Source organism: Mya arenaria, chromosome 5 (genome assembly GCF_026914265.1).
Source record: "Mya arenaria isolate MELC-2E11 chromosome 5, ASM2691426v1".
Taxonomy (NCBI): domain Eukaryota; kingdom Metazoa; phylum Mollusca; class Bivalvia; order Myida; family Myidae; genus Mya; species Mya arenaria.
Genome location: NC_069126.1, coordinates 29210248 through 29237028, shown reverse-complemented (window position 1 = coordinate 29237028; position 26781 = coordinate 29210248). Strand labels below are relative to the sequence as shown.

Below are 26781 nucleotides of genomic sequence, written 5' to 3'. Positions count from 1 at the left end.
CCAGTTTGGAATTTCGTTGGTATTTCCCAAACATTTTTTTTACTAAGGCATCGTGTGGGCCTCGGTAATTTATCAGACATTACATGAGACTCTATCATAGTTCTATACTCATATTTTTTTCTCTAATTATTTAATCCTAAGTGGCATCGAGGCTTTAATAAGTACAATGCAATACTATTTCACACTAAAACTTTTTCAACTATTATTGTATATTGTAATACTCTATAAATGTATTCAACATCTTCTTGTACATTATTGTAATGGATTTTGTGTATACCTATATGCATGCCATGCGATCATCCTCATTTGGGGTTTTAGCTTAAGAGTAATGGAAGGGTTCTGCACTGACCCTCACCATTTGTGTGGCAGTGATGTTAACCATTCTGCCTTCATAGAATAAATTGCTTAAGACTGTCAAACATTTATTTTGTTCAAAAAACGTAAAATGAGATAATAAATACAAATAAACTCGACATGTTTGGCAGATGAGACCTAATTTTACCTGAATTAAATACATTTTGAACATTATAATGTTCACGTTTTCCACAATGTGTCATTATTATAATGTAGTAACCTATCCCTCTCCTGCAGCACCCTGTCGATTTTAAAACCAGACTAAACCCATATCATAAAAATCTAAATAATGAATTATAAATGTATGTTATATTTGTTCTTTACTTTGTTCCCTAATCATGCTCAGTAGCAAAACAAAGGGAAGGGGTGGAGAGCACCTGGTGCTCCCCCCGCTCTTAGATCGTTGCAGTTAACTCTTTATTTCAATAAAAGAGAAATAAAGTAATAAAATACGGTCAAAATGCACCATTTTGGACAAGACATTGTTAAAGTGTTCTTGGGAGAGTATCCCAAAAACCCCTGCCGAAACTTAAAACCAAGAAAAAATAGGTTCTGAGCGAGGGGGTCAAGTCAAAAGTTTACGCTCCTAAGTTACGCCCCTTCTATAACGTCAAATCCTGGATCCGGCCATGATTCTATTAATTTCTTGAACTGCTTAAATCAGTAAGTTTACAAAATGACAATTACTATAAATGGAAAGCATACCCAAATCTAATTAATACACTTTGTAATGTTATTATTAACTTCTAAAGTCTTTTGTCGCCGCATTTAGCGAATCGCAACTATTTGTTTACAAACAAAGGTATAAACAAAGGTATTGACAATAGATGAATCAGGGGATTATCTCGTAATGTATATATCAACCGTAAAAACTGTTGCAAGATATTACACGTTCTTGCCAAACAATCGAAAATAATATTAAATGTACGTAAAAGCCAATCCTTTAATGTCTAGCGTATTGTAAATCCGAAATTTATCAAATTTATGATTCGGCAGCTATTTCTTAAAAGAAGTTTTATGAACCAGTAAATGTTAATAGTTTGACATTAAAGCGCATTTTTTTGTGCAAAGTTGAATTTTACAAAATAAATAATATTTTAAAAAATATTATAAAAATGGGATGTTTTCAGTCGCTCGGACGTTTATTACTTATTGTGATAAACATTATATTCTTTGTAAGTATACGCGTTCTTTTGTTGCTAAAATTTTGCCATAGTATAACATTTACTGCCTCATTTGAATTATTCCATGCATTTCAATTTTCCTATATGTTTTAACAGTTTCATCTCGGAAAATCGTCTTTTCTGTTTTCATTTAAGCGATTTAAAAATTAGTAGATTTAATTTAGATCTAAAACAAATATTTATTCCTAGATTGCACTATAAATAATAAAGTTATTAAGTTTGATTGTTATCTATAATTAATAACTATAACTTTGATAGTGCAATGTTGATTATTATTTTACTTATTGGGTTGATTGTTCAAAATTGTGTTACAGTTAACAACGATATTTGCGTCATCGTTGTTTACTGTCAAATATTTTCTCCTGTGGAACAAAAATGGGCACACATGTGATATGCAGTATTTCGTATACTTGTTTCAGATGAACGTCTTTTATTGAAATTCATGAGCACGTTACAAAATAAAGTACATTTTAAAGTTAACAACGATGCTGTTAACAACGTAGTTAGCTCAAAAGTTCGGAACAATCGGCCAATTGTTGAATATATCTGTGTTTGTTGTCTCTGTGTTTTCTTCTGAAGTTGTTCAATTCAATTTTAGTAGTTTTTATTGACATTTTTCCAGTCTAAAAGTGTAGTTTAGTTAATTTGCGTTTAATATTTTTATTATAATTGCATTCATTCCTGCATTTATTTGTAAGATCACTTTTGTTTTTCCTTTAAATCCAGTTACTAGGCCTGACATTGATCATAGTCGGGTTTATTTTGCGGTTCGGAGAGTCCATATACGGACCCATGCTTGAGGTCGGGATGGCCAAGCTGCAGTTGGCGCTAAGTGACACCAGTATGGCCAATTTCGACGTGGGCAGTATACAATTAGGAGAGGTAGGTCTCTAAAGTGTTCAGTTAAAAAAATCGACCATAGTTATTTTTTCTGGAGCAAGCCTTTAGACTGCGCTAAGTGACTTTATTCATGACTGTTCTGACGTGTAAGGAATTCTGTTAGGGCCATCGCCTGTTAATGTGTTGGCATGAAACGCGATACTCGATAGTACGGTGACGCAAAATCCTGAAACTTCGATAACGAAAACGCGACAGTAAGATTATGAAAACGCGACAGTACGATAACGAAAACGAGACTGTGTTATAATGAAAACGCGTCAGTACGATTATGAAAACGAGACAGTACGATAACGAAAACGCGATAGTACGATTATGAAATCGCGAAAGTACGATAACGCAAATACAGTAGTACGACAGTACGATGATAATGCAATAGACAATCGCGTTTTCATCAGCGTCATATCGTGACTTAGTATCGCGTTTTCGTTAACGTGTATGTAAATGATATTAAAGAGTGTTTACTAAAATAAATTACAAACAAAATTCAAAGAAAGCGCCATATATTTCTCTTTGTCTTCCATCAAGCTAAGCGTTTTTAGTAAAAACTTTTTACTGTACATTTTTACGACTGACTTGATCCTATTGTTCCATTTCAGGTAATGGTAGGCCTTTCTGCCGGCGTGATTATTGGTGGACTAATTCTTGCAGCGCTTGCCATGTTTGGCTGGTGCGGAGCCTGCTACAGAATGAAATGCTTCCTCTACATCGTGAGTACAAAATGACACATTAACCTTGTGTTAACCAGATCTTAAAGGTACACGCTCATGGTTTGTAAAATGCTCATTCTATTACGAAATTAGGTGGGACAAATCATTAAGGATAACCAGATCTTAAAGGTACTCGCTCATGGTTTGTAAAATGCTCATTCTATTACGAAATTAAGTGGGACAAATCATTAGGAGTGTTAAAACTTAGATACTGACAGCTCAAACTATTGAGCAAATGTTGAAATATGCTCAAATATTGTCTTTCAAGACCAGGATTTTCAAAAGCGTTAGTAACGGCTTTCAGCGAATCGTTGTTGCGTGGTTGGTTGATTGACGTTATCACGTGATGTTATAAATGCATTGTTAAAACGTCAAAATATCCAATGTTTACTTGATTTTTTCCAGCATTGGACTATCATAGAGTAAACTAAAGATTAAATAAGTGTTTTCGGGTGCAATACCAGAAAACTAATTTTGGGTCCAACAACAAGAGCAAGTCCCTTTAAGTATGTCTTGGTTTTGACAGTTTCTTTTGAAAATGATTCGCAATTTCAGTTTCCAAACCTGTATAAAGGTATTCCATTCCGAAACAAATGTTCAGTTCATGTCCGATTTTGTCTTTGAAGTTTCTCAATTGGACCATTTATTTATCACAAAAAGCGTGTTGTTGTTGTTTTTTTCTTAATATTTTAAATACCAAATAAATATATCAAATATATGTTGTTTTTTCAGTATGCGTTAGTTATCTGCATTTTCGTACTGGCGGAAGCTCTGACTATTGGGATATTGTACGGAAAACCAGACGTGGTAAGATTTGCTCGCAGTACTGTGAGATTTAGAACTAAGTTTCATATCAATATAATTACATTGAGAATTACAGAATTGGTTGTATTAAAACTGTTCAATGACATTAATGAAATGTGTAACACTGTCAACGTCCCCAGCACTGGCTTTAGCGGTATTCTACTTCATTAGGTTAGAGACCACTAAATATTTTTCTACATGTTTTATAGTCAAATGACCAATTTTTACCCGAAGTAACACCGATTTATAGTGCTGCACGACCTCAACAATTTATATGGGAAGAAACTTCGGGTTTCGATGCTTGCTTAAAGAAACATCGCACTCGACCTTCGGCCTCGTGTAATATGTACTTTAATCAAGCAACTTAACGTACTACAACTCCACATATCAACCGACTAACATAATGGTTCCTATTTATTGAGTGCATACATGTCACAAGCTTTATTTGTAAAATCTCTACATTAAGCATAACATTCATATTGTTATACAGGTCAAAGATCCAGTCAAATCCCAGATGTCAGACTTTAAAGGGCTCAGCTCGTCCGAGGTGTACACGCTGGCTTGGAATATCGTTATGATCCAGGTAACAGTGGTCAACATTATACTTTGTCTATTGGGAGGGGTCTCTAACACATTTATTTCAGTAAATCAGCAGTCAGCCGTTATTGATAAGCCGTTTTGATTTTAATCTGGTGGAGCAGCAGATATGAACAGTGGTTGGCCAAGTCTATGGGAAGTATACACAATACAATGTAGCCCACTGAAAAAAAAACTGAGTCGCATCAATCATTTAATTTTCATACTATCAGTTTAACCATTACTTAATGACAACGTTAACTTTGGCTTCCGTGTAAATTTTAATCAAAGTGGCTCCCGAACATTTATGATAAATTAAGTCTCAAGTCTGAGTTCAGATTCAAGACTTAAAAATTGTAAATCTTCATTTCATTGTAACTTTCCTTCAAGCAAATCATTGATGGTGAACTTTGCTAAATTATATCATTATTATTTACATTTTTTAAATGGAATAACGATTATATTAATTTTGTTCCTTCATAAAATTTGCTTTTCTGAGTCTGAGCTTAAACTCCGATTTGAGACTGTTTGTAATCATCCCCCAGTACTTAACTGAGAGAACCGAGGATCTCTTGGATATTTTTATCACTAAACCGCCCATGCCTTAACGACTGGATGGACATTTTGGGTTCGGGTACCCGATCATCAATTACCATGATATACATTTGACACCGCAAATCAACACAACACAATGTACATGTTGTTAATACACTTTATATCAAACGCGAAGTTACCGAAGAAACAAAAGCATGTGCAGATTGAAATTATTTCGATCGCTTGTAAAATGAAAAGACGAACTGCCTTCTCTGTTCATGTGAGAATAAGTTCGGGGAAATTCTATGAAGAGGTAAGCGGAGAAGAAAGACTTAACACCCAGCAAGCGAAAGACTGACGTTAGAACTCCTAAATCCACATACAATAGATGGCATTAATTGAATGCATGTCGAACATGTATTTACAGCAGCCTTTTCCCACTTTTTCAGTACAAATGTTGTGGTGTTGACGCCTACACCGACTTTACGTCAACTGGGGCGTGGACGACGGCGGCGGCTGGCGTTACGTTAGTGACGCCGATTGCGTGCTGTAAGGATCTCCCAACCGGCAATTCCGTGTCGGATTTCGACTGCGCAACATCCTACAATGCTACTCTGAGCAATGGCATGACGGTATGGTATCTTCGAAAGTTATACCCTAGAAACATAAATTTCGTTTTTATAAAGTTTTGAGAAAATTAAATCATTATCAAGGGAGAGCATTCTTGTTAGCTTTACTTAAGATTGAATTACCTCCCTTATTTCTTTGGTGCTTCCTTCATTCGTTCTTTAGGTTTAATAAGGAGCGGACGTCGGAAAATCAAATACATGTATTGCTCTTTGTTTGATCTAAACACATTACGTTGATACCAGGGGCGTATCCAGGATTCAATGTCAGTGTGGGTGTAACTTTGGGGCGTAACCTTTTGACATGCGCCCCTCCCTCGGAACCGAAATTTACTTGGTTTAAAGTGTAGGCAGGGTGGGGGTAGGGATACTCTCCCAAGATTTGTTTTACAATTTCTTGTCCGAAATGTGCATTTTGGGTGTGTTTCTCTCTCTTTTTCTCCTATATTGAAATAAAAAGTAAACGATTTTAGAGGGGGCTCGCGCTGGGGGCGACTCCCCCCAGAATACGCTACTCAACTATACTCGCTATATCAACAAGAGTACCGTAAATTATCAATTTTTCGATTCTTTGATTCTTGACTTTGAAGATCTATATTTTAAAACAAACAATTTTGCTGAATAGATTACCTAATCTGTTTTTCCAGGGCTGCTTTGACACGATATGGGACTTGTCATTTGGAAAGACATTGTACGCTGTTCCGGTCCTAGTTTGCTGTGCAATTATTCAGGTAAAATGCGCAATGTTTGTATGAGTTCTTGTATTTTACTTGTAAAATATACATAACTGCTGTTAACATAAGGCGTAAAATAAAATGTTTGTTTCCGGTTTCCCGATCTAACCTATTTTTTTTTACTCCGACCCTAAATCTTATTACTGTATTGAGAAATATTTTTTTATCATTTGTTTTATTTTTTCTTTAGAATTAAAAAAAATATTTTTGGCTTAAAACAATACCAGTGACGCGAATAAGGATTGTATAGATGTGCTATAGCATTTAATTACCTTTTTTATTGTTATCATTTATTAAAAGAACGGCGGGTTTGTTTTTGTTTTTGTTTTTTTGGGGGTGGCGGGTCATGCATCCAGAAACAAGCATATTTTTATACCTAATATACAGTTCTGCAACATATAACAACGTAAACATAAGTTTGTTTCTGCAACGTAATAAAATATATTTTAAAGGGACTAGACACCAGATGATAAAATTGCAAAAAAAAACATATTGTCAAAAACTTACATCAAATTAATATCGTTGTGACCAACGCATTGAATCTTACTTACTGATGTAACATATCGCTAACAAATGTATCTTTCGCAGTGGTTGCGTATTTTTACAATTCGAAACTTACTTGGGTTGTCTTCCACTTAAATCCAAGTAAATTTAAAAATATAGAATATGTATATACTAATCACGTGACTGTCACATGCTAAATATACACTGTGACAATAAACTGGGAAACCATTTTGTACTAATTTTAAACGGGTTAACTCAGCTGAGACAGCGACAAAATATTATTTTAACCATGTTAAATTATGTATTATTGGCCTCATACTAGCTCGTTTATACATTTACAGGCTTGTCTTAGTGAAATTATGTATTTGCCGATTTAGGGACCATCTGGTGTCTAGTCCCTTTAATGCTTCATTCTGCCTTAATAGTTGTTCATTATTGTTTGGGTTACATTCAGATGGGTCTAGGTTAATTTAACTTGTCTTTTGTTACAAATGTATTTCATGCACCTGCAGAATTTAAAAGATTAGATTTAGCAAATGCATTGTCATGAATTTAATAATATTGACGCAAAATCTTGCATTTGGTCCTTTTAGTGCGCAACAAAAAAAGTTCATAATTCCTTTTGAATGAATAAATTAATTTCTTTATTTGTTTTGCAGTTTTTTCGCTAAAGATATTTTAATTTAGAAAGTTTTAATTCAGCTCGAGGTAATGCTTGATAACAGCTATTAAGTCTTGTCATGACGTAATTAGACATGATTAGAATATACATGTACCTTTTATTATCATACAAACTTCCTGTTTCAGCTGATGTTTGTTATTTTCGCGATCATCGTGGGCAAATCATCGGAACAGAACGAGAAAGTGCGACCTCTTTAATTTACCATCTCATTCGGAACTCCTCGGCCATTTTATCGAAAACAACCTCGGATGTATTTGGACGGTTTACATACTCAAAAAGTGGTACGTTTAAGTCCGCTGCAAGTAGATCGCGTAGTAATTTTATTTAGCATGTAAACTTTATGACTTCACTCTTGAGAATCTTAATGATGTTTGCAATAATTTACTTCATTGGCAATCAATTTAAACTTAGATCAATAAATGCAACTCTAAAACACTACATTTAATTTAATTCAAAAATTTACGAACTACTTCAACTGATGTACCGGCATACATCCGAGGTTGTTTTCGATAAAATGGCCGAGGAGTTCCGAATGTTACCATCTAAACGACTGACACAAGGACAAGTAATTCAGTGGTTCTTGCTAGATGGGCGATGAGCTATTGTACCCTCACTTTCTTGTTAAACGCATTCGGCAAGCACGCAACACTTTATACATCTTTTACTCACATGGACTTCACATGTTCTTTTACCTGATATTATTATAAAGTCCATAGATAATATAGAGGGTAAAACAATTGTTAGAAAACCCTATGTTTATACGGTGTAGTTTTTATTATTAAATTGATCATTTTTATAAGCACTTATTACTTTAAAGTGACTCGCTCATGGTTTGTAAAATGCACTTTTTTATTGCGAAATAAAGTGTGGCAAATTATAACCGGTGTTAAAACAAAGATACCAAAAGCAGGAAAGTCCCGGTGGTCGTGTGGACTAGCCGGCTGTTTTCATTTCTGTTTTTCTTGACTTTACTATCGTGGGTTCGAAACCCACTAATACCAAAATACCTTTTTATGCTAATTCGATATCATAGAGTAAAATAATGATAAAATAAGTGTTTTTAGATGCATTACCGGGAAAACATTTTTTTGGTGCAAAATCATGAGCGAGTCGCTTTAAATCTTTCTTATTCAGTATGGCCATATCACGTGGTTTTTTGACGTCACATTAAGTTTCCAAATCCATAGAAAAAAACATAACGTTGCCTTGGTTGCATGCTTCTGAATGCGAAATCGCTGATGTAATGCACCAGTCAATTGTAGCGATGCCCCCCCCCCCCCTACCACCTCCCCACCCCCGGGGGGGGGGGGGTAAACCCGAGATGGCCGGGGAAATGGGCCTTCCAGGTGGTCCCGCAGTGCCGGACGAATGCGGTGGTTTTGACTTCGCGCCAAAAATATCGGGCTTGACTGGACCGTAAGTCAAAGTCCCCGCTATTCCCCGGACCGGGGGTGGGGGCGTGATTACAATTTACTGGTGCATAACATATGTTTTATTTGTTTATTCATTGTTTTGTTTGTTTGTTTTCAAGTTTACATTTTGCTTTGATTAAAATTATTATCAGGTAGTTAAACAATGGGTACCGCTATTTCTTCTTGACAATGTGATCGTTCCGTAGGAGTTGATGAGCGTTCGAAATCTAAGTAAACATTCATATGGTATAATGTGTTTTTATACTTCAAGTTTGTTTAGGTCTGTTACAAAATAAATTTGAAAATACAACTTACAAGATTTCTTTTTATTTCAAATTGATTCCATTTTATTTCGTTAAACACGGCATGTGGACGGCAATAAAAGATTGAAGCTTCGTCATTATTTACCTGCTACTCAAATGTTCGAAATAAACGACAGATATGTTACAGCTATCTCGTTGTTTCCCTCTGCTATAATCCGTTTCAAATACAAAAACAAATATGCTGAATGCCGAAGGATTTTACGGGTATTAATCAAGTGCAAATGTCTAGCGTTTGATTTGCGTTTTTTACATCGTAAATTGTGTTTAAAGGACCGCTAGATGTCTGTCGTGAGATTTTGCAAGATTAAAGAAGAAACCATTTAGCAAAACCTATCAAATTGCGCAAACATTATAAATTAAAATTACCTTTTGAAAGGCAATTGACAGGCATACATCCGCCTTATTGTGACTAGCGTTTTGCAAGTTTATTTATCTCATTAGACACCGTCTAAAAGGCAAGTTGTTTTTTTAGTAACATCAAAACAGATTTTTTTTTTCAATTAAATTACCCTTTAATTTTGACAAACATGTTTTGACTCGGACAAATCGGCTTATTTACAATGGGTGGCGAATTCCTAAATTGTGCAATGGTGTGCAAAATCTTATTAAATACGATGCTTTTCTCGTTGGATCTATGAATAATTATATTGAATAAGTTTATTAGTATCTTCCATGAACGCTCGTTTAAGATAAGATCATCCCAATTTCAAGCATGGTTAAATTAATGGATCTACTTATCTGAGGTGTGAGAAAAGTATATCCAAAAAAATAATCATGCTAGAAATTCTTATCTTGCCCATGGGCCAACAAAAAACAAGTACCATATGGAACTCCTTTTTAATTGTCACCACATTGTAATTACCTCCCTTGTTGAACACTTTCGTCTGTAGCATCATGGAAACCTTGTCTTGTGACAATATTTAGAATGCTAGTTAATTATTTCTCGCTTCTAATGTCAACATAAAAAAGATTTCACGCACCTTTCAAGAAATAATGCTTCACTCTCCTCAGAACTATTTAAAGTCCGAGGTGGATTTCGAAGGGAAAATGGCCGAGGCGCTCTGAATGTATGGCTTCAGGATTTGCGCTAGGAACAAATATATTGATTCTAAACTGCATGGGGGTGTCGACGGTGTTGCATCAAGAAAAATAATGTACGTGTATTTGTGATTTCAGAGTAAATTTAAAAAGCTATTTCTAGAAACAATTTGGCAAAAATGTTAAGTGAAATGATAGGTTTGCTGTTAAAGTGACATTCGTATTTAAAATCAATAGAACACACATGTATAATGTAAATATTTTTTTAGTGGTAAACCTTTAACTGTTTCCTACATAATGCATTTATAGAAAATATTAATAACTGATAACAAGATTGTAACCGTGTATGTAATAGATGAAAACGCACAAATATTGAATGACTGGTAATTCCTTAAAGATTTACAGTGATCAACTATCGTCTCATAAGGTAGCAACACCGTGTTTTCTGCACCTTTCTTTCAATTTAAACACGGTATCCTTCATAACAAACATTGTTTTCGATATTTATTTATCCTTTTCGGTAAATTAAAACAAAAGTTTTAATGATTGTACATCTTATTTGGGGTAAGGGTGGTTCATCTTTAATAGTTCTCGAAGTTATGTTGCAAAATACATTTTAAATATTTTTGTCTAGGAAATAAATGCCTCTCTTCCATTCAAAATTGTTTCAATATAAATCCATATCATTGCAGTCCATAGCTACAAAATTAAGGGAAGGAGTTCTAATCTTTAATGTGCAAATAAAATACAACAAACATATCACAACTGAAACGATAATCTTGAAGCAGATTTACGACTTGTCAAATTCACCATTGATGCAGTTTATAGGTTTAATTTGAGTAAATAGTTCTACTTAAGGTTTAGCAACATTGCAAACAAGTAGATCTCTACTTGGAGAGGTTTGCGGATTTTCTTGAAGGAACTGGGCCATAAAAACATCTTTATCAGTTATACTTCACAGTTCTCATTTTAATGAAATTACTGAAAAGGAGCTGCTGGTTTAAACAATTAGTTATAGATATATTGTGGAAATTGGATGTTATAGTGAGTCTTGTCAGAGGTAAATGTGTAATTGTAGCATAAGAAAAATATTTACGAACAGCGAATCTAAGATATAATTAATTAAGTATATAGTTAATAAAAAACAACAACAATTATTGTATTTTTATAAAATCTAGTATTTTCATAAAAAGAGGCTTTTAAAAATGATATAAAAATGCTTGTTTTCATTTTTTTTAATTAATCAATTGTTTAAATTAGGGCGAGCATCTTTCGTATCAAACATGAGGATAATACATAACAAGCGATAAACTGTTGACTGCTTTTTTATTATATAAATAAAAATAACTTATATACTATTATTGAATTTTATTATAAAGTTTGTAATCAAGTTATTTCAAAAGCGCAGAAAAAAGGGCTAATGAGTAAAAAACAATTAAACATGGATATTGTCTGCATTTGTGCTTAAAGACAATAATTATCTTGTAATTCAAATAACTTTATACAGAATATTGGCGAGTATTTAAAGGCGCACGATAAAGGCGGATTAAAAAATGCGTTTTTTGTTTTAAATTAACTTCTTGGATCATTATGGTAAAATAAAATGTGTACAGATACACAAATATAAGCCTTTATAAATGGATGTTGTTGTTTTTTATAATTAATCGCTATGTGGCCTCACATTCCCCTGTTACAAAAAACGCCAAAATATCGCTAACTTTTTTATCAACATACAATTATTATTATTTGATAAATAAAGTCGAACGAGTTGAACATAATAATTTATTAAAATCTAAAAAAAATGCGCCAAGTACATTTTATAAAATATTCAAGTACACTTTTATTATTGAATCTGTATCCTATATTTGAGCGCATTTAAGTGTCGTCTTAAGAAGCGCAAGGTTTACGGCTATCTGATTTAAACGGGTCCCAAATTACTAAAAACATGAACATGTTATCTGCATGGAAACTAAACATAACAGCTCTGCTCTGTTGGCTGGTATTAAAGTACAAAAGGCATTGGTCGCTCATAACGAATATATTAAATGAAACTAATTAAAGACATTATAGATATTAAAGTTATTATAGTTTGTAATTGTGTTCCTTATTTCCGCTGAAATCGGACGGCTAATACCCTAATTTGCCATTTTCACATCCGAAAAAGCTTGTTTGTGATAAGTATTTTGGTATTTTTTTACATATATATACAATATATTGGTGCAACGGACATCCATATGTCACATTATTATACATCATTCAGCAGAGCAAACCACAGTTAACAATTTACGTCAAGTAGTGTATACAGCAAATATGAAACAGTACGGACAAATACGAATTCGGCACGGACAAATACGAAGCGGCGCGAACAAATACGCAGCGGTTCAGACAAATACAAAGCGGTTAGGACAATACGAAGCGGTTCGGACGAACAAATACGAAGCGGCACAAACATATACGAAGCGGTTCGGACGAATACGAAGCGGTACGGACGGACAAATACGAAGCGGCACGGACATATACGAAGCGGTACGGACAAACAAATACATAGCGTAACGGACAGACAAATACGAAGCGGTACGGACAGATATATACGAAGCCTTACGGACAAAGACGAAGCGATACGGACATATGCGAAGCGGTACGGACAAATACGAAGCGGTACGGACATATACGAGGCGGTACGGACAAATACGAAGCGGTACGAACAAATACGAAGCGGTACGAACAAATACAAAACGGTACGGACAAATACAAAACGGTACGGACAAATACAAAACGGTACGGACAAATACGAAGCGGTACGGACAAATACGAAGCGGTACGGACAAATACGAGGCGGTACGGACAAATACGAAACGGTACGAACAAATACGAAGCGGTACGAACAAATACAAAACGGTACGGACAAATACAAAACGGTACGGACAAATACGAAGCGGTACGGACAAATACGAAGCGGTACGGACAAATACGAAGCGGTACGGACAAATACAAAGCGGTACGGACAAATACGAAGCGGTACGGACAAATACGAAGCGGTACGGACAAATACGAATACGAGGCGGTACAGACAAATACAAAACGGTACGAACAAATACGAAGCGGTACGAACAAACACGAAGCGGTACGGACAAATACAAAACGGTACGAACAAATACGAAGCGGTACGGACAAATACGAAGCGGTACGGACAAATACGAAGCGGTACGGACAAATACGAAGCGGATAAATTCAAAGCGGTACGAACAAATTCGAAGCGGTACGAACAAAAACGAAGCGGTACAGACAAATACAAAACGGTACGAACAAATACAAAACGGTACGAACAAATACGAAGCGGTACGAACAAATACAAAACGGTACGAACAAATACAAAACGGTACGGACAAATACGAAGCGGTACGGACAAATACGAAGCGGTACGGACAAATACGAAGCGGTACGGACAAATACGAAGCGGTACTGACAAAAACGAAGAGATACGGACAGAGAATGAGAAGTCATCATTGATAACAGGATTTGTACCATGTTTTAGAGTGGTTTCTTTATTTTTGTCTAGACTTTAAATCCCATATCGGAAAAGTATCGAATAGAATAGGCGTAACCGTTCCATTACTGTCGTGGGTATGAGTTACAATACTATTCACTTATACCGCACACTATTCATTGAAATTTGTCCTTGCCCACATGAACACATCATTAACATCATCTACAATTCTCGCAATTGAAACACTCGCTCTAACGGACTGGTGCACAATTTAAATAACATTTTAACTAAGGTTTTGCGTGCCGTAACTATTACTTAAACTCTTTATAATGCAATAAATTATAAGGACACACCCAGATATGTCACAATAGATAGATATTCCACAGTCAATGCTTATAAAATTATCCTTACCGAGGACATAAGTAAATATAAATACAAAATATTGAACGCAGTTATTTTACAAAGACTATTATAAAATATTCGTAGGCCAAAAATTGATATAAAGATTTGTCTCAGTTTGATAAGATATTTATCAGGCGTTTTTGTTGATACCAAACTAGTTTCAGATTTTGTTTAAAGCTGCACTCTCACAGATTGAACGGTTTTTTTTTACTTATTTTTTGCCTGGAACGAGCCAATTTTTGCGAAAATGCATTGAAACCAGTGAAATAAGACTGCTGACAAAAATTAAATTGCAGAATTTTATATTTAAGTTCAACAATTTATGTGTTTTGCGTTTTTCTTAAACCGTTCGTAACAGATTAAGCCATAAAACATTACTTTCCGAACGGAAATATGAAAAAATCTGCGATCTGATCTTTTGTCAGCAGTCTTTTATCGTTGGTTTACAGACATTCACGCAAAAATTTGCTCTTTCCCAGACAAAAAATAAAAAAGTTGTAAAAACGGTAAATCTGTGAGAGTGCAGTTTTAAAGGGTTTCGGCGGTTTGGAAAACTGTTGTTAAGATATGCATGGTTTTGTGTGCCAATTTAACAACAATGGAGCTTCTGCATGTAACCATTAATATTTCTTTATTTCTTAAAAATAATGAAACCGCAGATGGTCGTTTGCCTGTTTTAACTACATGGTGTTTCAACACATGTGTTGGTTCAGCTAGTTTTCGGATGGAGCGTACCGCCTCCAAAAGGGGTTTCAATAGTTTTACAACGTATACCAGTATGTGTATACCACGTGATAAATTGCGTCATAAATGCTACGTCGGAAGGCAATGTTTAGATTTGAAAAAAAGACTTTAAACAAAGATATCTTCACTTTTTATTTACCTTTTTAAATGAAACATAGCGCAGTCTACGCAGCTTACGGAGCCCTGCCTTCGATCTTTTACCAGATTTTGATTGAGAGTTTAGTTTCTTTAAACACTTCGACAAACCTATTCACAATACGGCCGTCTGACAGAGCACTGTCAAAACATTATTTTGGAAACAGGTTTGTCGAAGTGTTTGATGAAACTAATGACTTTATCAAATTTCGGTAATAAAACAAATGCGGGGCTCTTTAAGTGGCATAGGCTGCCCTTTGTTTCATTTAAAATGGTGTTGTGAAACAAAAGTTATCTTTGATTTAAGACTTCATTTTAAGCAAAATGTTGCCTTCCGACGTAGCATATATGACGTAATTTATCACGTGGTATACACACACTGTATACACGGTTCGTGAAAGCAATTTAGAAAATAACCTACATGAAATTGCAGAAAGTCAACCATTATGTAGCAGACTTGATCATTAATAATTTCAACTTTCGCGCGTGTTAAGAAGTCCGCCTACTGTCACTTATCTTATACACACTGCCTGCGTCAGATTTTGCGTTGGCAGTGTATCAGCCAATGAGGTTATAATCTAAGTCATTTAGAGGACATGAGGTGAATTCTTAATGATTAAGAAGGACTCGTTCGCTACGCTAACTACGCTAACTCCGCACGTTCTTCATAATTAAGAATTCACATCATGTCATCGAACTATAACATAAAACCAAACTAGATGAAAATACATCAAATAGGAACGTTTTACAGATCAGAGTGCATATACAAACAAACCCTTTAAAGTACTTTTGCTCTTTTGTTGATACATCAATGTAGATATACGAGCAAATTAAATTCCGTTTAATTTCTCAAATAGAAATGAAACTTCACAAACAAACAAAGTAGAATATATATAAACAATGAGCAGTTTAATAATGCTTTTAAAGGGACTCGCTCATGTTTTTGCACCAATTCTGTTCTCCGGAAATGCACCTGTAAATACTTTATATTATAAAAATTTAGAAATACTGACAACAAAACCACACGCCCACACAGACTCGTACACAGACATAAGGATAACAATAACCATTAAAGCTGCACTCTCACAGATTGAACGTTTTGACAACTTTTTTTTTTTTGGTCTTTGAACGAGCCAAATTTTACGAAAATGCATTGAAACCAGTGAAATAAGACTGCTGACAAAAATTAAATTGCAGAATTTTATATTTAAGTTCAAAAATTGATGTTTTATGCATTTTCCTTAAACCGTTAGTAACGCGTTGTTTAAGCCATAGTAATAATTTTCGGAACGGATATATGAAAATCAACGATCTAATCTTTTGTCAGCAATCTTTTATCATTGGTTTGCAGATATTTACGCAAAAATTTGCTCTTTCCAAGACAAAAAATAAAAAAGTTGTAAAAAATGGGATATCTGTGAGAGTGCAGCTTTAAGCCATTTAGTGAAACGCGATATTAACGCTATTCAAAATCGCGGACTTCATATACAATATTTGAGCATTTATCAACACATGCTGAAGGGTTCCAAAAGTCAGTATCCCAGTTTTAACACTTAATGCGTTGCCACACTTTATTTCGTCATGTGCATTTAAAAAAACATGAGCAAGTCCCTTGAAGATCAGTAACATGACATAACCATGTTAATCATAAGAACGCTCCCATAAGTTATCTTTAAACAATAACTAAGTCGACTTTGGGCAAGTTGTTTGTCCGAAATACTGTTGAATTGAATGATCACCAATTGTTCTTGAAATGAACTTAATGTGGTCTGTATCAAGCTTAAAAGTTCAATATAATTTAAAGTTATTATAACATCGATGATGCGTTAACAACGTTTTAAACTTAAAAAAGTCTGAATAATCAGCCAAAGGAAGGAGAACTGAAAGATATTAGTTCGCGATTAAACGAGAAAAATGCATGGCAGCTCGTCCTTGTTTGATTGCACTTAGTTGTGACACTCTAGTGTCTGGTAGAACAATAAGGTTTAAAGCTGTACTCTCAGAGATTTACCGTTTTGACAACTTTTTTGTCTTGGAATGAGCCAATTTTTGCGTAAATATCTGCAAACCAGTGATATAAGACTGCTGACAAAAGATCAAATCGAAGATTTTCATATTTCCGTTCGAAAATTAGTGTTTTATGGCTCAAAGCGTTACTAACGGTTTAAGAAAAATGCATAAAATATCAATTTTTGAACTTAAATATGAAAATATGCGATCTGAGTTTTTGTAAGCAGTCTTATATCACCGATTTCCATGCATTTTTGCACAAATTAGCTCGTTTGAAGACAAAAAAAGTTAGCAAAACGTTCAACCTGTGAGAGTGCAGCTTAAATTAAGACGAATGCACTTAAAATGGGATTTCAAATATAATATTAAGATCTTAAATTATTCATTGTATGATATATACAGCGGCATTATCGCTTGAAAAATAAACGGATTTACGAAAATTCCATAAAGCTCCCCATGCACAGATAAGCAGTGCAATTTTCTGTTAAGGACGCACTCAAGGCCAGACAATGAGTAATTTGTAAATCACTTTGTATCATCACTGATCGAGCGTATAAATCATAAAAAAATAAGTGTAGGATTGTGATAAATTTCTCGTAACCAGTACATGATTCGCTATCAGAGACATTACTCAAATATAAAGTGTCGTTTAACAATGATTAATTTGTAAAAAAATGAATAGTTTTACAGCGAAAATAAATAAATTTAACAACCCCAAAAGTAATTTATTTTCAAAGATTGTGAACATACCTGTCTTGCCAAGCGACCAAAGAGATTGGGGAACGTCGCCATTGTCTCCATCTCTCAACACCATACCTGCCTACTTGAACACGATGCAAATGAAACAAACAACTGATAATGTTTTTAAAACTTATTGTGGCATTCAAGAACAATAAATTAGGAACAATGATGATGTAAAATCTTGTTTGAAATGGCTTCAAAATATGAAAAAAAAATCCTTCTATAATCAGAAATGTTCTTTCAATTAATAACTGGTAGGCAAAAATATGATTCTCATAAGTTTACTATTTCAGATGTCTGGGTGCATTGAACAAATCGGTCGGGTCCTGCTTGTGCTGATCAACCTCATCTTTCTGGTAAGAAATACAAGAATCATTCAAAATGGCTTTCATTTGCAAGAAATATGGCAAAATTCTAAAAAATCATCCCTTCTAAAAGTAAAAACAAGTTTAAAGGTTGCAAAAGCATTCCTTGTTTCTTTAAAACTAATTATCAGGTTTATTTTATCGATAAATGACGAATGAAATTCCAAAATGATTCCCTACTCGGAATATATAAATTTATTCACTTACATAGCTGGTGGGCTTAGCGATCACCGCCGTCGGTTTCATCCTGCGTTATGGTTACAGCGTCTACAAGCCGTTCTTGGATTTCTCCCTGAAGGCTCTACAAAAAACCTTAGATGATACAAACCTCGGCACAGGACTGGACATAGAAAACGTGGACATTGGACAGGTTTGTATAGACGCTTACAATACGTATATTGTATATGCGTTTGTCAAAAATGCAGCATTTGGTCACTAGTATTACACATACTGAAACTGCAATGGCTCGACCAGAGAGACCTACAGTGCTAGTTAACCTAAGAGTTATATAACTGTTATTTATAGAAGACAAAAATATTGAAAATGTCACTTTGTGACCAATATAATTGATGATACAGTCTAAAACGTGACTGAATTCTCAAAAAATGTGTCATGATTCTTTTGCCCCTAAACAATGTATACATGTAGTTATATAGTTGGCTGCTAGGCTTGTGGCTGGAGTTTCAACTATAACTTGCACAGTATGTTTATAAATGTATGTATATTATAAATAACATACCATATATTTACATTGGCTATAATTCGAAGAAAGAAATACATAAATGATCTTTCTACGAGCAATGTTGAGCTTTGTCTTAGGATAATGATTATCGGAGGTCTTGTGTGGCTCTGTCCTTCATGATCTGTTGAGATGCTGCTTTTTTATCTTATCACATCTTAGGCTATCGTTCTACATATAATGCTGAGTCTATCTTGGATTGATTATCGGAGGTCTTGTTTTGGTGGTCATGTCCTTCATTGGTTGCTCTGGAGCTGTTTTTAATATTAATTTATCTTTCTACAGGTGATGCTCAGCCTTGCTCTAGGGTTGATAATCGGAGGTCTTGTGCTAGTGGCCATGTCGTACATGGGTTGCTCTGGAGCTGGTTTTTAATATTAATTTATCTTTCTACAGGTGATGCTGAGCCTTGCTATAGGGTTGATTACCGGAGGTCTTGTGCTGGTGGCTACGTCCTTCACGGAGTTTCTGAGCTGTTTTTATATTTAAGTATCTGTCTACAAGTGATGGTGAGCCTTGCCTTACGGTTGATTTTCAGAGTTTTGAGTTGGCCATGTCCTACATGGGTTGCTTCGGAGCTTTTTTTTTATATCATATTGTGTTTTAACAGGTGATGCTGAGCCTTGCTCTAGGGTTGATTATCGGGGGTCTCGTGTTGGTGGCACTATCCTTCATGGGCTGTTGTGGTGCTTGCTGTAAATTCAAACTCTTCCTTTGGATCGTAAGTGATTTTAATTTTCGTTAACATACGGGCTGTTAAATTCATTTAAATGTTAACATGTATTTGTTGTTTTATCGTTATGCACTATGTTGGTACACTTCATAAGTTATTGTATATTCTGTTTTGTTTTCATATTAAGTTTCGTAATCTTCATTGGCTACTTCAATTCTCCTTTCACACAATTCACTTATTAAATTTACAGGTTTAACAACAAGAACAATTCATTTAAGCATCACTACCGTAAAAGGAAATACTTAAGTAACCTCTAAACTCAAAAGCATATCTTTTTTCAGTATGCTTTAGTCATCCTGGTGTTTGTTCTCATCGAAGTTGTTGCCATTGGAATACTGTACGGAAAGCCAGACATAGTAAGTAACCCAAAGCTCATCATAACTGTCTGTCCATACTTTTAGTGCATGGATGTTCATTTGAAATCGCATGGTCTAGCCCTACGGCGAACCATTGGGACACTATGTAGGTATCCATCAACCTAAATGTGGTTAACTTTCAACAAACGTCGTTCTAGTTTCTGGTTTATGCTACTGATATCCGATATTAAACCTTACCGTAACCAACATAAAAATGAGATAGGGTATGTTTTCTTTTGAAAACAGGTCAAGGGACAGGCGAAGACTTCCCTGTCCAAATACGAAGGTCTAGCTTCCTCAGAGGTGACCTCCTTGGCCTGGAACGTTATCATGATACAGGTGATTACTCTATTGCAGCTCACTTTATATATTTTAATTAACATTTTCATAAATAATGTCTCTTTCCTTACACACGAACTTTTGTTGCTTCGTTTCGATTAAAACTTTAAGTACGATTGTAAATTCTTTAAAATTTAAATATTTTGCAGTTGACACCAAAATTTACTTTATTTTAACAAAATTCCTAACACTTTTGGGCAAATTGAAATTCTTTACAAGACGAATCAATGTGTCCTTTTCTCCCTTTCCACATTGTCCCCCTCCTGCAGCACCCTGTCTTTCTTAAAACCTGGCTTAAACCCAAAATGTAGACAGTTTTAAAGACAAGTGAGGAGGCAATCATATAAAAAATACCCATTACGCTTATGTTACTCTTAAACTTTTGCAGTTTTATATAAAGCATTAAGATATCCCTTCTTTGTACCATCAGTGTCTTTATGTGGTGAAGACAGTTTTGAAAAATTGTAGAGACCTCTAGCGACGCTTAGAAAATGTATATTCATTAATTTTATTACATTAACTATTTCAGTTCAAATGTTGTGGGATCGACAGTTATAAAGACTTTGCGGAGGCTACAAGCTGGAAAAAAAACCCTGCTGGTGTCACTCTCATAACGCCAGTAGCTTGTTGCAAAACATTACCATCTGGTAGTTCGGCCAATGCTTTTGCATGTGCCACCGGAACGTTTGACGAAACACTGAGCAACGGAAATCAGGTGAAGAATACAATTAATGCGTTTTCGTAACAGTGTTTGGTGTAATAAGCGGTTAAGCGAATTTAATGACAGCAGATTTTATTAGATTTTAGATTTTAAAATACAACAGTATTTTTATCATGTGCCTCCCGGTGATTGATAGAGATTTATGAGTGATTTTTTTATATTTCACTGTTTGAAACAGCGGAATTTCAAATTGATATTTTCACTGTTTTGAAATTTTAGCCCGATCTAAGTTCCAGCAATCTAACCTTTTAAAGCGGACTCAGGGCTCGGACACAATTTCTTATCCGAAATGACGTTATGTGCGCCTAATTCACACGTTGTTCTAAAAAGTGTAATCAAACGAATTTTAACTGCAATATATGGTATATTAAAGAAAAATTGTTTGTTCCAGAGTAAAATAGCAATATATTTCAGCTCGTGAATATGTTTTTCAGTCAAAATGCTTCAGACAACACAATCAACACGTACAGTTTATGTTTTCGCCTAAAAATTCACCTTGAAACCAAGTTTTGCCTTTTTTAAACGTTTCCTTCTAATGCTTGCTTACCGTATGTGTAAAGTAAAAGAAAACAATAATACAGTGATTGCCCCAACAAAATTGAAGTTTCAAGATTTAAACTCGTCACCATTAGTTATTCAATCCATTCATCGGATTGGAAATGTATACTCATAAAATGTTCATAATTTTATTATATCAGGGTTGTTTTGATGCTGTCTGGTCCGAGAGTTTTGGGAAGACGGCCATAGCGGTACCCGTCCTAATTGTCTGTGGAATAATCCAGGTATGAATGGCACACCTTTCGTATTCTAACTACGGATTAGTCTTGCGATAAATATAGAAGAAGAAGAATGTTTATTCAAAGAAATATATCTCACAATACATATTTTGAATAGGCCAACATAACCCGTGATCAAATATGTTAATCGCGTCGCTCTCATTTGGCAGTCTGGTCGGTCTGATATTCCTCTTATCAAATTAGGATGTTGAAAATGTTCGTATATGATGGTGAGAAACCGGTCTTTATTCTGTGAATGACCGGAGTTCACGGCGATAACCATTCGGAGATTCACTGCCATTTTTACATAAAACAACCTCGGGTGTATACATCAGTAGAAGAAGTTCAGTTTTATTTTAATTATATCATTATATATATCCTGTTTTAGCTTGTATTAATTGAGCCTGAAGTTTTGATTGATTGTCATTGAAGAGTATCATTGCAAACATAATTAAGATTTCTAACAGTAAAGTTTTCATATCAACTGCTAAATAAAATTACTACGCGATCTACTTGCAGCGGACTTAAACAGTATCGTTTTTTCTGGCTAAGTATACCGTCCATATACATCCGAGGTTATTTTCGTTAAAAATGGCCGAGAAGTTCCGAATGCGTCGATAGCATGAACAACATAAACGTATTGAGCTTGTTTCAAAAGAAGATTTTTAATGTTTTCAAATGTTTTAGTTATCAATCATATTTTGAATCGTATGGAATATATCACAAGCGAGCTTAGCGATCGCCATGATATGTTCCATAAAATTCAAAGTATGAACGATCTAGAGTTCGTCCTGTTCTGTCCTGTACGCAATTGAGTTTAATCATGTAAACCACATAAAGGAACAATAAACCGACTTATCTTCTTTATAACAAGGCGTATGGGGATTTTTGTGATAAATATTTTGTTAAATTTCAAACTCAATACACCGATTTCATTGGCGAACAAGGAAGGGCAAGTTTTGAATACCTGTTGACAAATTCACATCGACAATAAAGCAACTACCGTGTTTGGTGCGTATTTCATTGCCAGATTATATGGTTTCTTGAGTTCTATTGATAAACTGAATCAACAATTTGTTTGCATGCACGAGCACCAACAAGGCCTTTTGTGGATTTTGAAATTGTATCTGCGTTTCTTATCTTGATAAAGAGCCTCTTATGTCAACGGAAAGTCGGAAACGGTCCAAACTTTGGGTGTCCTTTTTAATCTCCCGAGTTTGGATGTATTTTGTACCATTCGGAACTCCTCGGTCATTTTTATCGAAAACAACCTCGGATGTGTATGGAGGGTTGACAATGTCAGAAATCGGTAATCTTTAAGTCCGCTGCAAGTAGATCGCGAAGTAATTTCAATTTAGCAGTTAAAAGTAATTACATAACGTTTGGGAATCTTATTTATGTTTGAAATAAAACACTTCACTGGCAATCAATTTAAACTTAGATCAACAAATGCAACCTCAAACACTACATTTAATTAATGATATAATATAAAAGTTAACGAACTACTTTTATTGATATACCGGCATTCAACCGGAAGTTGTTTTCGATAAAAATGGCGGACGGGTTCCGAATGATTTTGTACTTGAAATAGTATCAGGCAATTTTCTTGTTACCTGAGATTATCTGGATACAAGATTCGCGTATGCATTTATTTGTGAACCAATGAGAAAGGAGTATTAAAGTAATTTTGGCCTGTTTTTATTCCGTAGAATGTTTGATCGCTTACTTTATTTTGTTGAAATATAATTGACAATATATGTAATGTAATATACATTTCTGAAAAACATTCACTAAAGCTGCACTCTCACAGATTGCAAATTTTGACTTTTATTTTATTTTTTGTCTCAGAATCAGCTTATATTGGCACCAATAAATTCATTTCAGTCATATAGCATAACTCACTTAAGAACAGGTCTCTGTTGTTTGGAAATCTGCTGAAAAACTATTTTTGTTAAAGTGTTCGTAACACTTTTAGCCATTAAACATCAGTTTTCGGACATTAATATGAAAAACTGCGATCTATTGTTTTGTCAGCAGTCTTATATCACTAGTTTCCAGACATTACTAAAAAAAATGGCTCATTCCAAGATAGAGAAAAAAAGTTGTGAGAGTGCAGCTTTAAAGTACAACGTGTATTATATTAGACGCTTAACCATGTATAAACCATTATAGGAGGTCTTATTTCAAATATTTTAAAATGAAAAATTGTTCTGACTTCAACGTTATCCTACTTCGGACTTAAATAATTGCGTCACGTAACATTTAACAGTTAATTGCGTCATATTCAGTTGAAATATTACAATTAACTACATGCATTAGCTTCTAAAATGAGAAAGTCCCGTATTTGGTTTCCTAATCGATTTATAATAGCTGTCCATGACTTGTTGGGGACCAGAAAATACTTAAGTGTCTTATATGGTTAAAGTAAAGGGAATTGGTTTTCTTGTATGTAGAAGAAGTACATGCATATACGCATGTATGCATATATATATATACTATACGATCAATAGCTGAAAGAAACTGAGTTTGAAATTTCCTCATAACGGACAGATACTTATTCTTTTTAAATAATCTATATTACTTTATATCTTTTTTCAGATGCTTTTCATTATTCTTGCCGTCAAACTAGCCAAAGACGATGACAAGGTGTCGCCGATATAGAAGGTGGAATCACCACGGATCTATATACATGTATGCATAAAGTCGTAGTTATAAACGATGATCTGGCATAAAACAAAGGGCTTTGTCTGAATGCATTGAATATATATAATACTATAAATTACTTTATACTTTTTTAAATGAATTGCATTTTCATTTAAATAGATTAAAAGAAATTAGAAATGGTGGTGGTGGTGGTGGTGGTGGTGGTGGTGGTGATGATGGTGGTGGTGATGATGATGATGATGATGATGATGCTGCTGCTGCTGCTGCTGCTGCTGCTGCTGCTGCTGCTGCTGCTGCTGCTGCTGCTGCTGCTGCTGCTGCTGCTGAAGATGATGCTGATAATGATGATGATGATGATGATGATGATGATGATGATTCGATTGTTTAAACTTATTTATTTTACAACGATGGGGAAACAAGTTATTACAACATTATAATAATCACTCTCATTGGTATGTTAAGCGAGAGTGTGGTCTTGTGTTGTGGGGAAAACCTCAGGAAACCCACTTGTCCGGCTTGGTGACCACAAACCAAACTCAAATGCACCAAGGCCGGGAATCGAACCCGCGTTGCCTAGGAGAGAGCGAGTGCGCTAACCACTGCGTTAATTGAACAACCATCGTTTGTCAAACTATTAAAGCTAAACTACATGCTGAAATAAGTATAGATTTTTTGAGATAAAACCTTACTTTTTTGCACGGTAGACATAAAAATCGCAAACCTTTTGTATGCAATATATTGAATGTTTTGGTGCGATTTTGTTCAGATAAGACCTTAAAAGAAGTTGATAACCTTAGCTTTTTCCGTTTCACAATTTGTCTGTCAATGTCACCTTTGCGTCACTTGAGCCTAAAAGGGATTGTAAATGAGGATTTCCGTTGAACTTTGATAAAAAGGGGTCAAAACAATAGGGGTTTATCATCAGTTTTAGCATTTCAGACTTTATGTCCCTGTGTGAAGTCATTATTATGGGAAAAATAGTATTTTTGTCAGTTTTACAATCTAAAACGACCTAGAGATGGATTTTTGAAGTGTTTTAATATCTTTTCTTTTATTTCAGTGTAATTCCTGATCAACGGCCGTCCAATTTTAGCCTGTGATAGTGTGTATAATAGACAGATCTTTATTTTTTATTTGTGTTAATGTTTTATTGTGATTGTTCTGTTTGATATAATAGGTGCCATACATGACAAAATATTTAACTGCCGTAAGTGATGAAAAAACGGGGTACCAGTTGTTTCGACTCGTTGAAATGCGAACTATTCCTGATGAAGCAAATATATCAATCATACTGTCTTATAATAGATTGACTTGAACACAATTATCGAACTAGGGTCTGTATTTGCGTATCGGTCCGGTACGGGAACGGCGTTTATTCATACCTACGGTGTCGATGTATAACATTTACATGTAAAAATAGATAATTGTTACGATCGTGTTCGTGGTTCGTCTTGAAACATATGTATATGGTCCCTTATGCAATTAGAAAAACCATGAACACATATTCAACGGTGAAACAGTCATCTATGAAAAATAAGAAATACGATAAAAGTGAAAATGTCACTCCCCCCCCCCCCCATTACAAAAAAATGGATGAAAATCAAGCAATAATTTATATTGGCCTAAGAGTCTGTTATTTTTGTATTCCAGTGTACCAAAAACATTACTTTATACGCATTCATAATTGAAAGCTTGGTTGTATGCAGTTTCGAGCAGTTACAAACTAGTAAACACATTAAGAAATGTATCGTGACAGCTACTTTAACACAATCAATCAACTGTTACTTGTTACAAAATTTAAGATTTTAAAGATATGACCTCATCCGATGTTTAAAGCAAGGGTATTCACATTAAAAAAACTAATAATGTAATTTTGAAATATTGATGTTCGACTTTTAACCTGTTTACCATCCCATGATGAAAGTTATTGTTATTGTTAAATAAAATTATGTTTATGTCATAGATGCATGTGAATGTTTTGTCGTTTGTGTTCATAAACAGTTTGTTTGTTTTTTAAATAAAATATAAGACGCTTTTGTTACTTTCGGAAAAAGTTAACCTGAAATTGAGGAGGTATGTTCTTATTGGTTAAAATTGAGTTTCCTTTCACGAAATTCAACATTTTTCACATTCTTACCAAAAAGTGGATTCGAATTCGAAGTGTGTGAGTGTGTGTTTCTGGGGGAGCGGG

General features: G+C 34.7%; 2 protein-coding genes across 2 annotated transcripts; both read left to right on the top strand.

The window, feature by feature from the left end:
* Nucleotides 1–1469: 1469 nt before the first annotated feature.
* Nucleotides 1470–7802, top strand: LOC128235600 (tetraspanin-9-like). The gene is made up of 8 exons (XM_052950409.1): nucleotides 1470–1529; nucleotides 2265–2420; nucleotides 3035–3145; nucleotides 3878–3952; nucleotides 4440–4532; nucleotides 5509–5691; nucleotides 6333–6416; nucleotides 7731–7802. The coding sequence occupies exons 1-8, from the start codon at nucleotides 1470–1472 to the stop codon at nucleotides 7800–7802; spliced, it is 834 nt and encodes a 277-aa protein (XP_052806369.1).
* Nucleotides 7803–11101: 3299 nt separating this feature from the next.
* On the top strand, nucleotides 11102–26626 carry LOC128234857 (tetraspanin-18-like). The gene is made up of 10 exons (XM_052949405.1): nucleotides 11102–11438; nucleotides 18191–18253; nucleotides 18474–18632; nucleotides 19612–19722; nucleotides 20016–20090; nucleotides 20337–20429; nucleotides 20959–21144; nucleotides 21849–21932; nucleotides 24525–24617; nucleotides 25651–26626. Exons 2-9 carry the CDS (start codon nucleotides 18191–18193, stop codon nucleotides 24585–24587), a joined length of 834 nt encoding a protein of 277 aa, XP_052805365.1. The 5' UTR covers nucleotides 11102–11438; the 3' UTR covers nucleotides 24588–24617; nucleotides 25651–26626.
* The last annotated feature ends 155 nt before the right edge of the window (nucleotides 26627–26781 follow it).